Below are 12398 nucleotides of genomic sequence, written 5' to 3' on the forward strand. Positions count from 1 at the left end.
ACCAGGGCGGGGTTCCAAACACATATGCTTTTCGCTAATAGAAATGTAATGTCCTTTATTCTTACCAATAAATCTTGAACATGGGAAGAACAGTGGTTTGAAGGAGCAACAGTATTTAACTTGTTCATGATATTCTCTCATTTTGATGTTGCTCCGATGGCCACCATTTTGTCCCCTTTCTCTGATCACAGGATACCTGCGTGCAGGTCATAGGCTGTAATATGAAAATTTTTATAGAAGGTGTAGAGTAGAACAAAGAGTTTGGGATTTGGAGACATGAAAGTAGGGGTACCTGCAGAGCCTGGCTTTCCCTGGGTTTTAGGTAGCTCTGGCTTACACGTCTGCACTCCTATTACACACCACATTCATCAATGAGTATTTCAGGGGTTCAAGATTCCTTTTACTTCTCTTTTTTTCTTTTTAAAAAGATTTGTTTATGGGGCGCCTGGGTGTTTCAGTGGGTTAAGCCTCTGCCTTCAGCTCAGGTCATGATCTCAGTGTCCTGGGATCAAGACCCGCATCGGGCTCTCTGCTCAACCTGCTTCCTCCTCTCTCTCTCTGCCTGCCTCTCTGCCTACTTGTGATCTCTCTCTGTCAAATAAATAAATAAAATATTTTTTAAAAAAAGATTTGTTTACTTATTTTAGAGAGAGAGCGAGCACAGACTTCTGTGAGTGGAGAGAGGGGCGGTGGGAGAGGGAGAGAGGGGAATCTCAAGTGGTCTCCCCTCCTAGCATGGAGTTGGATATAGGGCTCGACCTCACAACCCTGCAATCATGACCTGAGCCGAAATCAAGAGCTGGATGCTTAACCGACTGAGCCACCCAGGTGCCCCAAGATTCATTTTCCATTCAGATTTTCTTTCAGGCTAATTTTTGAATTTTCAACTCCCTTCCTCCCTACTTCTCCAAGAAACTTCTACCTCAGTTGCTTTGTTTCCATCTCTAAGCCTTTTTCTTTTGCCTGAAACCAATGTTAGTCATTTCATTCACCCACTGACTTTCTGTGATTTCTAGGAGGAATGCTAATTTTACTATTTATTTATTATCTTTTATTTATTATTATTTATTATCGATTGATTGATTGTAAGGTGTACGCCCAACATGGGACTTGAATGCATGACCTCAAGATCGAGAGTTGCACGCTCTACCAGCTGAGCCAGCCAGGCGAGGAACATCAATTTTAGAAAAATTTTAGAGAGCTGGAGTTCTTCCTTATAGATCAAGCTACTTCCTCTTTCCTCATTAAACACATGCTCAGAATATATGTATGTGTATGTATTTAAACGATTTTATTTATTTACTTGACAGAAAGAAAGAGCACAAGCAGGGGAGCTACAGGCATAGGGAGACAGAGCAGGAGACTTCCTGACCAGCAGAGAGCACAACCGGGGCTTGATTCCAGACCCCAGGATCAGGAAGTAAGCTGGAGGCTGATGCTTAATAGACTGAGCCACCCAGGCACCCCAATATGCTTGGTATTTAGGAAAAAAAAAGATTCAAGAAGTTCAATTTCACCAGCCTCCCAAAGAAAAATCATGTTTTTTCTAGCTTTAAATAAAATAAATAAATACACACACACACACACACACACATACACACGTATGTGTATATATATATTTCACAACAAATGAAATTTACTGCTTTAAGTACTACTATCTTTGCTCTTGTATTGCAAACTTTAAACCATATTTAAAACCTTAAATGTTCTTTGAAAACATTATTTTTAGTGGCTATGTAACCTACATGTTCAACTTATTCTGTTGTTCTCTGTTTATTGTTTTTGTGTTTGGGTTTTTTTCACTTTTTCACTACTATAAAGCTTCACTTATACTATTCTTACCATCAGACTAAAAATGCGACTAATAACACTAAAGACCATATGCTTAATAATCGTTAGCTTAATTTCCAATAAGTAATCAATATTTGGAATTTGAAAACATAAGTTGAAAAATCACGTCTGCAAAATAAGTCAATCGGAGAAAGACAACTATCATATGATCTCCCTGATATGAGGAAGTGGAGATGCAACATGGGGGGTTAAGGGGGTAGGAGAAGAATAAATGAAACAAGATGGGATTGGGAGGGGGACAAACCATAAGTGACTCTTAATCTCACAAAACAAACTGAGGGTTGCTGGGGGGAGAGGGGTTGGTAGAAAGGGGGGTGGGGTCACGGACATTGGGGAGGGTATGTGCTATGGTGAGTGCTGTGAAGTGTGTAAACCTGGCGATTCATAGACCTGTACCCCTGGGGATAAAAATATATTATATGTTTATAAAAAATTAAAAATTAAAAAAAATCACGTCTGTTTCACAATGCTATCAATTGGGAATACTTTTAAAAAATCTTCAACAGTCCTCAGGACCTGAAAATTTGCCACAATTTCATTTTCCTCATGAATAACAAGCTAAATGTTACATCTACTATTCAGTGTTTTGCAACAGCCTTTATTTTAAAAGGCAAGGCATTTCCTGTTTACAACTTTATGGGAGGAGGGTAAAACAGAAGTGGAAGGCTTTAAAAGGAATTTTCTGAAGGACCTTCTGGAATATATTATACTTTACAAATTCTCATGTTTGTCAAATAATACACTTTTTTTTTTAAAGGAGAAAAGTACTATTTTTCTGGATGAAATAATGAAAACAGACTTAATACAGAACATTTAAATTGTGCTTTTCTTAATAGTTAGAAAAGACCATCATTTCCTATTTTATAAATTGCTCCATTTTCTCCATTTTCCGTGCACTCACTATTTCTCTGCGAGGGCCAGAGACAAGAGTGCGGCATTCACATCCACTACTCTGCTGGCCTCCTGAGCTGCTCCTTTCCCAGGTTTCCAGAACCACAGACTCAAGTTAGTGGCAGCTGGCACTCTGTGTTTGATCCACGGTAGCTTTCTCAGAGTTTCCAGGAACTCAGCTTCCCGTTCCCCTCCCAACCTACCCATTTTCTAAAAACTGATGTGGCACTGGAACCGGGGCATGGAGAGAACTCTTACCCTACAAGTCTCCTTTCTTGGGTAAAAATGATACTTTTCACATGGTTTGAGAGAGCTCTGAAATGAGCACAGATACAAAACTATAGCATTATTTACTTAGAGGCTGTTTTGGGGGCAGTCCACTCTGTAGGGGCCATTTTGGAAATGTGTAAAGGTGTCTTTTTTTTTTTTTTTTTTTAAGATTGCATTTTTTTTATTTGGGGAGAGAGAGAGAGTTAGTGTGAGTGGGAGGAGGGGCAAAGGGAGGGAGAGAGAGAGAATCTCAGGCAGATGCTGTGTTAAGTGCCAAGCCCAGTGTAGGGCTTGACCGCAATGACCCTGAGATCATGACCTGAGCTGAAATCAAGAGTCGAATCTCCAAATGCCTGAGCCACAAGGTGCCCCGTAAAGGTTTTTTTTTTTTTTTTTCCAATTTATTTATTTTCAGAAAAACAGTATTCATTATTTTTTCACCACACCCAGTGCTCCATGCAAGCTGTGCCCTCTATAATACCCACCACCTGGTACCCCAACCTCCCACCCCCCCACCACTTCAAACCCGTAAAGGTATTTTTTAAAAAACATCCTAACAATTGGAAGGTACTACTGGTTTCTAGTGGGTGGGGACTGGGATGCTCTGCTATTCTGCAGTCTGTAGGGCATTCCTGCGTAACTTCTCCACATTTTGCATGGCTGGATTTGTCAATGTCCTGGTGGTCATTCTGGTATGTCAAAATTCTGTGATTATTTGAGCCTAAAAACTAGTTGCTTTAGATATAACCAAAATACATTTCCTTCCAATTTTAATATACACTGACTTTTCTAGGACTGCAGTTCGGTGGGGGAGATCAATGTGCTTATTCTGAACTTAACAAAGAGTTGTTTTCCATTCTGGGAAGTGAAATCACAGACAGTTCCCCCCTCACTGGCATTGGTCTCATCTGTGACTATTCATACTCCGTTAAGTTTGTGGTTACTCTGGGAAGAGGCCCAAGCCTCAGGCAACTTGATCACATCTTCTAATGGCACTGAGCCCATGTACTTTCATGTTGCAAACCATGTTTTTATTATCGATTACTTTTTTATATTCATGGAAAGGCCTCAGTCTCATTATGAAGGTACATATGTAAGTGGGCTTTGTTTCCTATAAATTTCATCTCAGAATGGCAAAGAAATCTTACAAAATATATTAAAAGGGGCAGGGTCCTAAAATTTTGCAGGTCTGAGAACCATGAGAAAAATGGTTGGTGAATTTGGACAACACATTCTGGATTCCTAATAAGTTTAGCTGGACAAAGATGTTATGGGCAAATACACATTCTCCTTCTCTCTTCTGGGAGCCAAGGGTCCCACAGATCGCACTGACCTCCAGTGTTATCCTGTTCTTCACCAGGAGCCCAATCTTGATGTCCATCAAGTTCAGGTCTTTCTCGAGCTGTTGATTGCCTCGGATCTTGGTCACCACTTCTTCCCTTAACCGTGCGACCTCCAGTTCCTCCTGAAAATCCAAGTTACTTTGGTCCAGTAGGTGTACAAATTTTCGGATTACTGTTAATGGTGGGTTTTCAGAGCCAACTGTGGGGAAAGAAGAGGCATGCTTTCATTAGGCATGGTTGAAACTATCATCGATAGGAGAAGAATCAGGTACTTCACTAAAGCATTACGATAAAAATATGGCAATGGAAGTACTTGGTCACTATAATGACTTGTTCTGCCCATGTCAAGTCTGGACAGGGAAAATGATCTTATAAATAACCACATACCACCAATGCCGTCTGGTCTGTCTTCTCATTATCTAATACTCATTTAGCAGCCTTCTTCCACACTGCTTCCAGGACTCTCCCACTGAGAAGACAGTTCTACCTATCTGCGCCTTATTGATGAACATGAGAAGGTATGTTAACTAAGTTATCTCTGAGACCCTGTGGATGAACCAGATAAGAGACTCCTGCTCTTGCTAGAACAAACAGGAAGTGGCTTCTCACAGCCCAAAATACCACGAGGGAGAGAGCGGGAATTAGGTGAAAGTTCAATTAGAAAAAGTCAATGCGAGGAGAACTGTAAGATCAAACAGGAGCTAATGGAATGACAAGTGGAACGCAAATTCTATGTGGCACAAATTAAAGGGTATTAGTGGGGCACCTGGGTGGCTCAGTCAGTTAAGCATCTGCCTTTGGTTCAGGTCATGATCCTGGGGTCCTGGGATTGAATCCTGCATCGGGCTTCCTGCTCAGCCCTCCACCCCCCAATTTATATTCCTCTTCTCGCTCTCTCTGTCAAATAAATAAATAAAATCTTTAAAAAAAAAAAAGGCATCTTAGAAATTGAAATTTGGTCCTTGTCCTTTCAGCAAGACCAAAGGAGGGCACTCAGAGGCTGGGAGACCAGCCTCAGCTGTTGAGAGGGGGGGGTCTAAGTTCTAAAGTCGTTTCCTCTCAGTGTTTTGAAACTTAACTATGCTTTAATTCCCTGGCATGCTGTCTTCACAAAAAATACACTTGTTAAAGAGTTTAGTGAACACTGAGTCAACTGTAAGAATAAATGATGTGGACCCTCAGTGATGAATGATGACACACAACGGCGCAAAGATGACTTGAAAAAGCTCAGCCCCATTGTGGCAACTTCCATCACCATCCTCTTCCTTACACTGAGACCCTACCCCATCTTCTTTCTACTTCCACCTTGGTTCTGTGGTGTTTTGACATTCAAGAAATAGGAAGAGTTAAAACAACCACACAAAGAACTAACAGCATGAACCCCACATGGAAAACCAAATCTAGGGGTATCGGTATTCGTATTTTGCCACTTCTGATGGGCTTTACTGCAGAAATTACTTCGGCTCTTGGGGCCCTTCTTTTCCTGATCACTGAAGCACATGCGAACTTATCATCTACTACTTCCAACAATGATGTTGCTAATGACATGGCCATTTTAGAAAAAGCCAGAGCGATGTTCTAGAGCTCACATATGTAGCTAAGCTGCGAGGACACGAGCCAGCTCACCTGATCTCCCATTCTTTCTGCTCCTAAGGACTGCTTATCTCTGTATGTGCCAATAAACATGTTAGAAACAAATTAGTATACTAGCTTTAGTAATTATTACAGCCCCAATTTAATATTTCCTCTGTCAGCAGAAGCCCTATGACATCTTCAGGCTCAGAATCACTTTGGGATATCTGAATTTCAGAGAATCACCTAACTTGACAGTCATCACTGGGAAGTGGGCTACATCACAGTTGCAATAACCAACAAGCCTAAAGGAACTCAATGTCTTTCCAGAAGAAATGGGTGAAAATCGATGATGACAGACCAATAAAAGTGACTTTCTTTTTTCAGATTAAAAATGCCTTTATCTTTGGGTGCCTAGGGGGCTCAGTTGGTTAAGTGTCTGTCTTTGTTCAGGTCATGATCTCAGAATCCTGGGACTGAGCCCCATGTTTCCTCCCTGATCAGTGGGGAGTCTGCTTCTCCCCCCGCCCCCGCTCATGCTCTCTCTCTCTCATATAAATAAATAATACCTTAAAAAAAAGTCTTAGTCTTATAAAGATGCTGAATTGAGAAAGAAATGAAAAGTTACGTTTCAGTTACCACAGAACCACCCTGTTTGCTAAAGCCCAGAGCAGCCAAGATCTAACTTACTCACAAACATAATTTCTATCTACCTTCTATGCTTTAACATAAAATCACCTGGATTTTTAAATTGGAATTTCTTTTGTCTTTGAAATTTAAAAAATATGTAAAGGGGTGCCTGGTGATTCAGTCTGTTAAGCATCTGATTCTTGATTTTGGCTCATGTCATGGTCTCGAGCCCTGCATCAGGCTCGGTGCTCAGCAAAGAGTCTGCTTGAGATGCTCTCTCTCCATCTCCTCTTCCCCTCCTCCTCTCATGCTCTTTCTCTCTCAAGTAAATAAATGACAATTAAAAGAAAATGTAAGCAAGTGAAAAGCATCCCTACAACTGACCACAAAAACATGTTACCTAGAATGAAATGAAAAGCAGCCTGTGTTCAGCTGGAAAATTTATTCTTGAAATGTCTTTCATGAGCAAGGGCAGTAGCAAACCTGTTTTAGTGTGTTGGGGCTCAGAAAACAAAAATCCCTATTTAGACTTCTTGGAAAACACTTAAAGGTATCCACCAGCTGAGAGATGAATCTCATGAATTCGACAATGGAGAAGGGTGGCCCTGCAAAGACTAGTTGGCCTTCCCTTACTTAGCTTGCAGAGGGTATTCTGGAATCCAGCAGAATGATGCGTTACCCAATACATTCTATAGGCTGGAAGCAGAACCTGCTCTCTAAATCTTTCTGAGGCTTTTCCTTAACAAGTACCAAGGAAGTCCTTTCTTGAGCCGTATACTTCACCACAGAACTCAGATGGACTTTAGGCGAAAAGGGTACCAGTTAAACTACTTCCTTGGCACTGTGCTCACTATAGTACTCAAATTTGCTTCCTCCAAAAAATAAAAATGAGGGGCGCCTGAGTGGCTCAGTGGGTTAAGCCTCTGCCTTCAGCTCAGGTCATGATCTCAGGATCCTGGGATCGAGCCCCGCATTCCCCCCCACCCCCGCCTGCCTCTCTGCCTCCTTGTGATCTCTCTCTCTCTCTTTCTCTGTCAAATAGATAAATAAAATCTTTAAAAAAATAAATAAATAAAAATGAGAAGGAAGGCAGATGGAGACACAGCACAGTGGCCATCTTCACGACTAAGATGCCAAGTCATGATTTTTTTTTTTAACCCTCTCAAAACTAATTCAGAAAAACCTGACCAAAAGATGTAAAGAGTTTGTGCAATACTAGTAGGCTTATCAGCAGGTTCTTAATCTATCACATGTTCTTGTGATAGTAAGAATGTTAAAAATTGAGCATATAAAAAAGATCTTCTCTATGTAAAGAACAGAATATACTCAATGTTGGGATTATAAATAGTACAAAATGTCAATGCTATTTCTGGGTGATTTTTATTTTATTTTGCTCTTTTAATATTTTCTACAAATGGCATGTCGTATTATAATAAAACATTTTAAAAACTATAAGGACCATGGAAAGTTGAGAATGAAATTATAGGAAGATGTTTATGGTCATCGTCAGGAGATGAGCTTTTCCTTTTCTTATTCATATTTTTTCCTTCTTACTCTTGTTTCCAAAATTTCTGACGTGAACATGTTTTATTCTTAGAATGAGGGGAAAAAATCGTAGGCCAACCAAAAAAACCTAAACAGTTTCAAATAAAAGCTTATCTTCTGGCTCTTTAGCATTAGATTTCTGACTCTAGCTCAAATGTAATATAAAAATATCAGCATTTATGCCAACTCCTTTCTTTCTGAAGAAATCATATCTACTCTATGGATATGATTGGATATGGATATCCAATATGGATATGGATAGATATCCACTCTATGGATATAGTCTACCTACCACTTCCGCTTACAACAGGAAGGCCCACTTCCTGCCATCAACATTCCTTTGTGCACCGGTTCAGAACCTGGGGTCTGAGATGGTCAAAACCTACTGGAAACAATGGACAACTTCTATTCCCAAAGAAGTTTCTTGTTTTTGTTTTTGCCTCATTTAAAAAGAATCCATACTTTGTTGCAGAGTATAGATGATCCCCAGCTAGCGATGGCTTGACTTACGACGCTTTTGACTTCATGATGGTGCAAATGCCACACATATTCAAAAGGAAAGTACTCTGAATTTTGAATTTTCAGCTTTTCCCAGGCTAATACCATGCCATAGGATGCTCCCTCGGGATGCTGGGTAGCAGGAGTGAGCCACAGCTCCCTGCCAGCTACATGATCATGAGGGTAAATCACCCATATACTCACCACTATTTTGTTCTCCACATGAAGTGTGGTATTCACTAAATAACACGAGCTATTCAACTCTTTACTATAAAATTGGCTTTGTATTAGATCATTTGTCCAATAAATAGGCTAATTTAAGTGCTCTGAGCACATTTAAGGCAGGCCAGGCTAAACAATGATGTTCCATAGATTTGATGTGTTAAATGCATTTTCAACGTAGGATATTGGCAACTTGTGATGGGCTTATTAGGAAGAACCCCATCGTTAGTGGAGGAAGATCTGTACTTCCACTTACCCAATGTTTTGTAGTCATCTCTAGCTTTGTTTGCTCTCAGTAGTGACTGTATTTTCACAATTTCATTTTTCTGCAAAAGAATGAGACCAGTCATGATCTTCCCAAGGTCCATCTATTCCACGATTATAGAATTCAGAACTACCCAAGAACTGAGAATATTTATGAATGGACACTACTTAGGAGCACCTCGCTGGCTCAATTGGTGGAGCACATGACTTTTGATATCAGGGTTTTAAGTTCGAGCCCCATCTTGAGTGTAGAGATTACTTAATTTTTTTTTCATTTTATGTAAAAGAATATTTTAATTTTTGTCCTTAGGAACTATGAGGACTGTACCTGACTTGGATATGAGACTACAAAACAATGGCCAAAGAAGAACCATCCACTCTATGACTTGTCTTTGGTCAGGTCACTCAGAATTTTCTTTTAACTAATTAACTTATTTTAGAGAGATACAGAGAGAATAGATGGGGATGGGCAAGGAGAGAGAGAGAGAAAGAGAGAGAGAGAAAACCACAAGCAGATGCCCCGCTGAACATGGAGCCCAACACAGGGCTTGATCCCACCACACTGCGATCATGCCTGAGCTGTAATCAAGAGCCAGACGCTCAACCAATTGAGCTGCTCAGGTGCTCCTGGTCACTCAGAATTATGTTTGAGCTATGACTGCTGTTGCTTGTCACCTCATGTTATTTTCATCTGTGTATTCATGAATTCGGGACCTCTTTCACATAAATTCGGGACCCCTTTTCCACATACCGAGACACCATATCTCCGATGCCTGGTTGGAATACTGATATTCTGTGCCATGTTGTCTTCCTACTGATAACACGCTTTTGGTATGCTTCACTCTCCCCTGACCACCACATCTCATTCGTTGCTAGAAAAGATACTGTGATTGGGTTTTCCCCTCCCACCCGTCTCATGACGGGAGTCCTGACCCACTCACCCAAGTAGCTGCACATGGTTCAGAGATCTCTCAAGAACCAAGCTGCTCACTATTGCAGACTCGCGTCTTACAAACTGATGAAATGCCTCTAATACAGGTCTCTGAGATATACCTTCTACTGGCTTTTCCTGTAAGTTAGTCTTTGTTTTTTTTTTCCTACTGAAGGACTTGAGGCTCTCTCCCTTCTTCACCTGACACTCTCAAAAATAAAATATTTTTTTTCTTTAAGAATGAAAACCATCTAGAACTGACAATAGTTAGATGGAATGTATTCAATGTTTATTTTTTGCATATTCTTTGCAGAGAAAAGGTCAGGTAAGTCAGCTAAAAGTGTTGACAAGATTGTATGGCACCGTTTATAAAGAGATCTAAAAGGGAAGAGAATTTTAGCCCCAAATTTAGATGATTCAGCCTGTGTTCACTTATCTATTCTTTAAAATATCCTGAAAAATATTCTTCCTGTGGGCTTTTATTTAAGTTTATCAGTCACCAGTTAGAAAAACTTTACAAGTAGTGTTGGAAAATACTCATCTGGAATCTTTTCTCTTTGGCATTACTAGCCCACATCTGTTTCTTCTCACACATTTCCTATGCAGTCCTGACTAGTAAAGTCTCACTCTGAACATGAGTTCTGAATAAAAAAAGTAAGCCTCCAAATATTATCACATTGAGTTGTTAAGACCTGTTGTTTCCTCCTACTGTTCATTTCCACCATTTACCTTTGGACTTAAAAACAAAACATAAGGTTACTGGTGTATAGATTCCAACTATCCATCCAACTAAATGACACTAGTGTTTTAGACACTGAACCAAAGACAGCTGGGCAGACATCAACCTCATCAAAAGCTCTGGTATGTCTTAGGACAAAAGGAAGCAAGTGCATGAAGACATTTCATTTTCTCTTCCTGAACTGACAAGATAGTCTATTTAATACAAAGACTACACAGGAACACTACGCAGCCAGCATATACAATATGCCAGCAGCCTTCTACTTGGGTTCTCTTCTGAAAACATTTCCACCATTTACTAGAAATCATTCAATGCGAACATTCAACAAAGCATTCATTCTGTTCATTCTCAGCGGGGGGAAATCCACTTGTGTGTGTCTTACATGATCTCTGAAATACTGCAGTCGTGCAAGGTAATTCCTCCGTGCGACTACCATCCGGAACCAGGACTGAATCTAAAAAAGAGTTAAATGGAGAAATCAAGGCAGTTATTAAACAACCTTTAATATTTTTTCACGCAGTCTTTCTAAAGATAATATTGATATTTTGATAAAAAAAGAAAAAGTGAACAGCCCACCAAATAATTAACGTCCTAAGCATTATCTTCATCTCCTACTCCTGTTGTTACATTTTTCCTAGGGTTTTGAAGCATTTTATACCTTATGGTATGGAAAGTAATGTAGCTTTGTACCATTTTGCTTTCATCTTAGGAAATAAAAACCAAAAGGGTAAAGGATTTTGCTGAGAGCTGGAGCAGGTCAGAGAATCAAAAGACAAGTCCAGGATTTCTTCCAGCATCCCTTAACAGCATCCAGGATCCTTTAGGTCTTTATAGGAAAGCATATCCAGACTTCTGAGGGACAAGTTGGGACCTACGGTTTTCTGATACAACACAGGCTTGTGCTCCATGGCAAGCAGAACATATTACCAAGGAGCACAATGGAACTAGATGATGTCATTCTCTGCCTTCACAGTTTCAAAGGTCTTTTGAATTAATCTCATTTGATTTCAATCTGTGCTATTCCAATTCTCACCTCGATTTCCACATTGTCTGAAAGTTCATTTCTCATCTGTCCTCTGTTTTTTAGCACTGGGCAGTGGGTACCCCAGCGTCTTTTCTTTTTCTAAACTCAGGGCCATCAGCCTGGGTGGAGAGCTGGGTTAGACCTACTCACCCCCCACATGCAGGTCCTAACTTAGTTCTACTTTTTGTCACTGGTTTGTATTTGCCTAACAACTAAGGTTCTGTACTGTTAAGTTTTGTAAATGTTATTAGTGAATATGGTTAAGAGGGATGTGAAATAACAGTGTTTTCCCCAAAGCCTAAATAATCAATTTGGAGTTCCTAGAGAAAGAGCATTTATAGGTTTTGAAATACTTGCACAATTGATTCTCAAAACTATAGAAAGGACCTAAGCCAGGTACAGTGTTTTAACAGACTTGAAGATGATCAGCTGAGTAATGGACATGGGACTCAAACCCGCGACATAATTCATATGTCAAGACTCCTATGTACTCTTTCCATAATCTGCCTTCCAAGAGTAAAACTAAAATGAAGAGAAAGGTTTAAGTCAAGCACTTGAGGTCCACCTGGGTGGCTCAGTGGGTTAAGCCTCTACCTTCAGCCCAGGTAAGGATCTCAG

The 12398-nt window shown here is 40.1% G+C and overlaps 1 protein-coding gene across 2 annotated transcripts in view; it reads right to left on the reverse strand.

Annotated features, from left to right (window-relative positions):
• Positions 1-12398, reverse strand: part of IQGAP2 (IQ motif containing GTPase activating protein 2) — a 287508-nt gene that overhangs the window by 44415 nt on the left and 230695 nt on the right. For both annotated transcript variants that reach the window (XM_044266779.1, XM_044266786.1), the window contains 3 exons: positions 11139-11210; positions 9079-9148; positions 4346-4554 (listed from right to left, as the gene is read on the reverse strand). In XM_044266779.1, coding sequence (XP_044122714.1) covers positions 4346-4554; positions 9079-9148; positions 11139-11210 — 351 coding nt within the window. The remainder of the gene's footprint in view (positions 1-4345; positions 4555-9078; positions 9149-11138; positions 11211-12398) is intronic.

This window comes from Neovison vison, chromosome 1 (genome assembly GCF_020171115.1).
Source record: "Neovison vison isolate M4711 chromosome 1, ASM_NN_V1, whole genome shotgun sequence".
NCBI lineage: Eukaryota > Metazoa > Chordata > Mammalia > Carnivora > Mustelidae > Neogale > Neogale vison.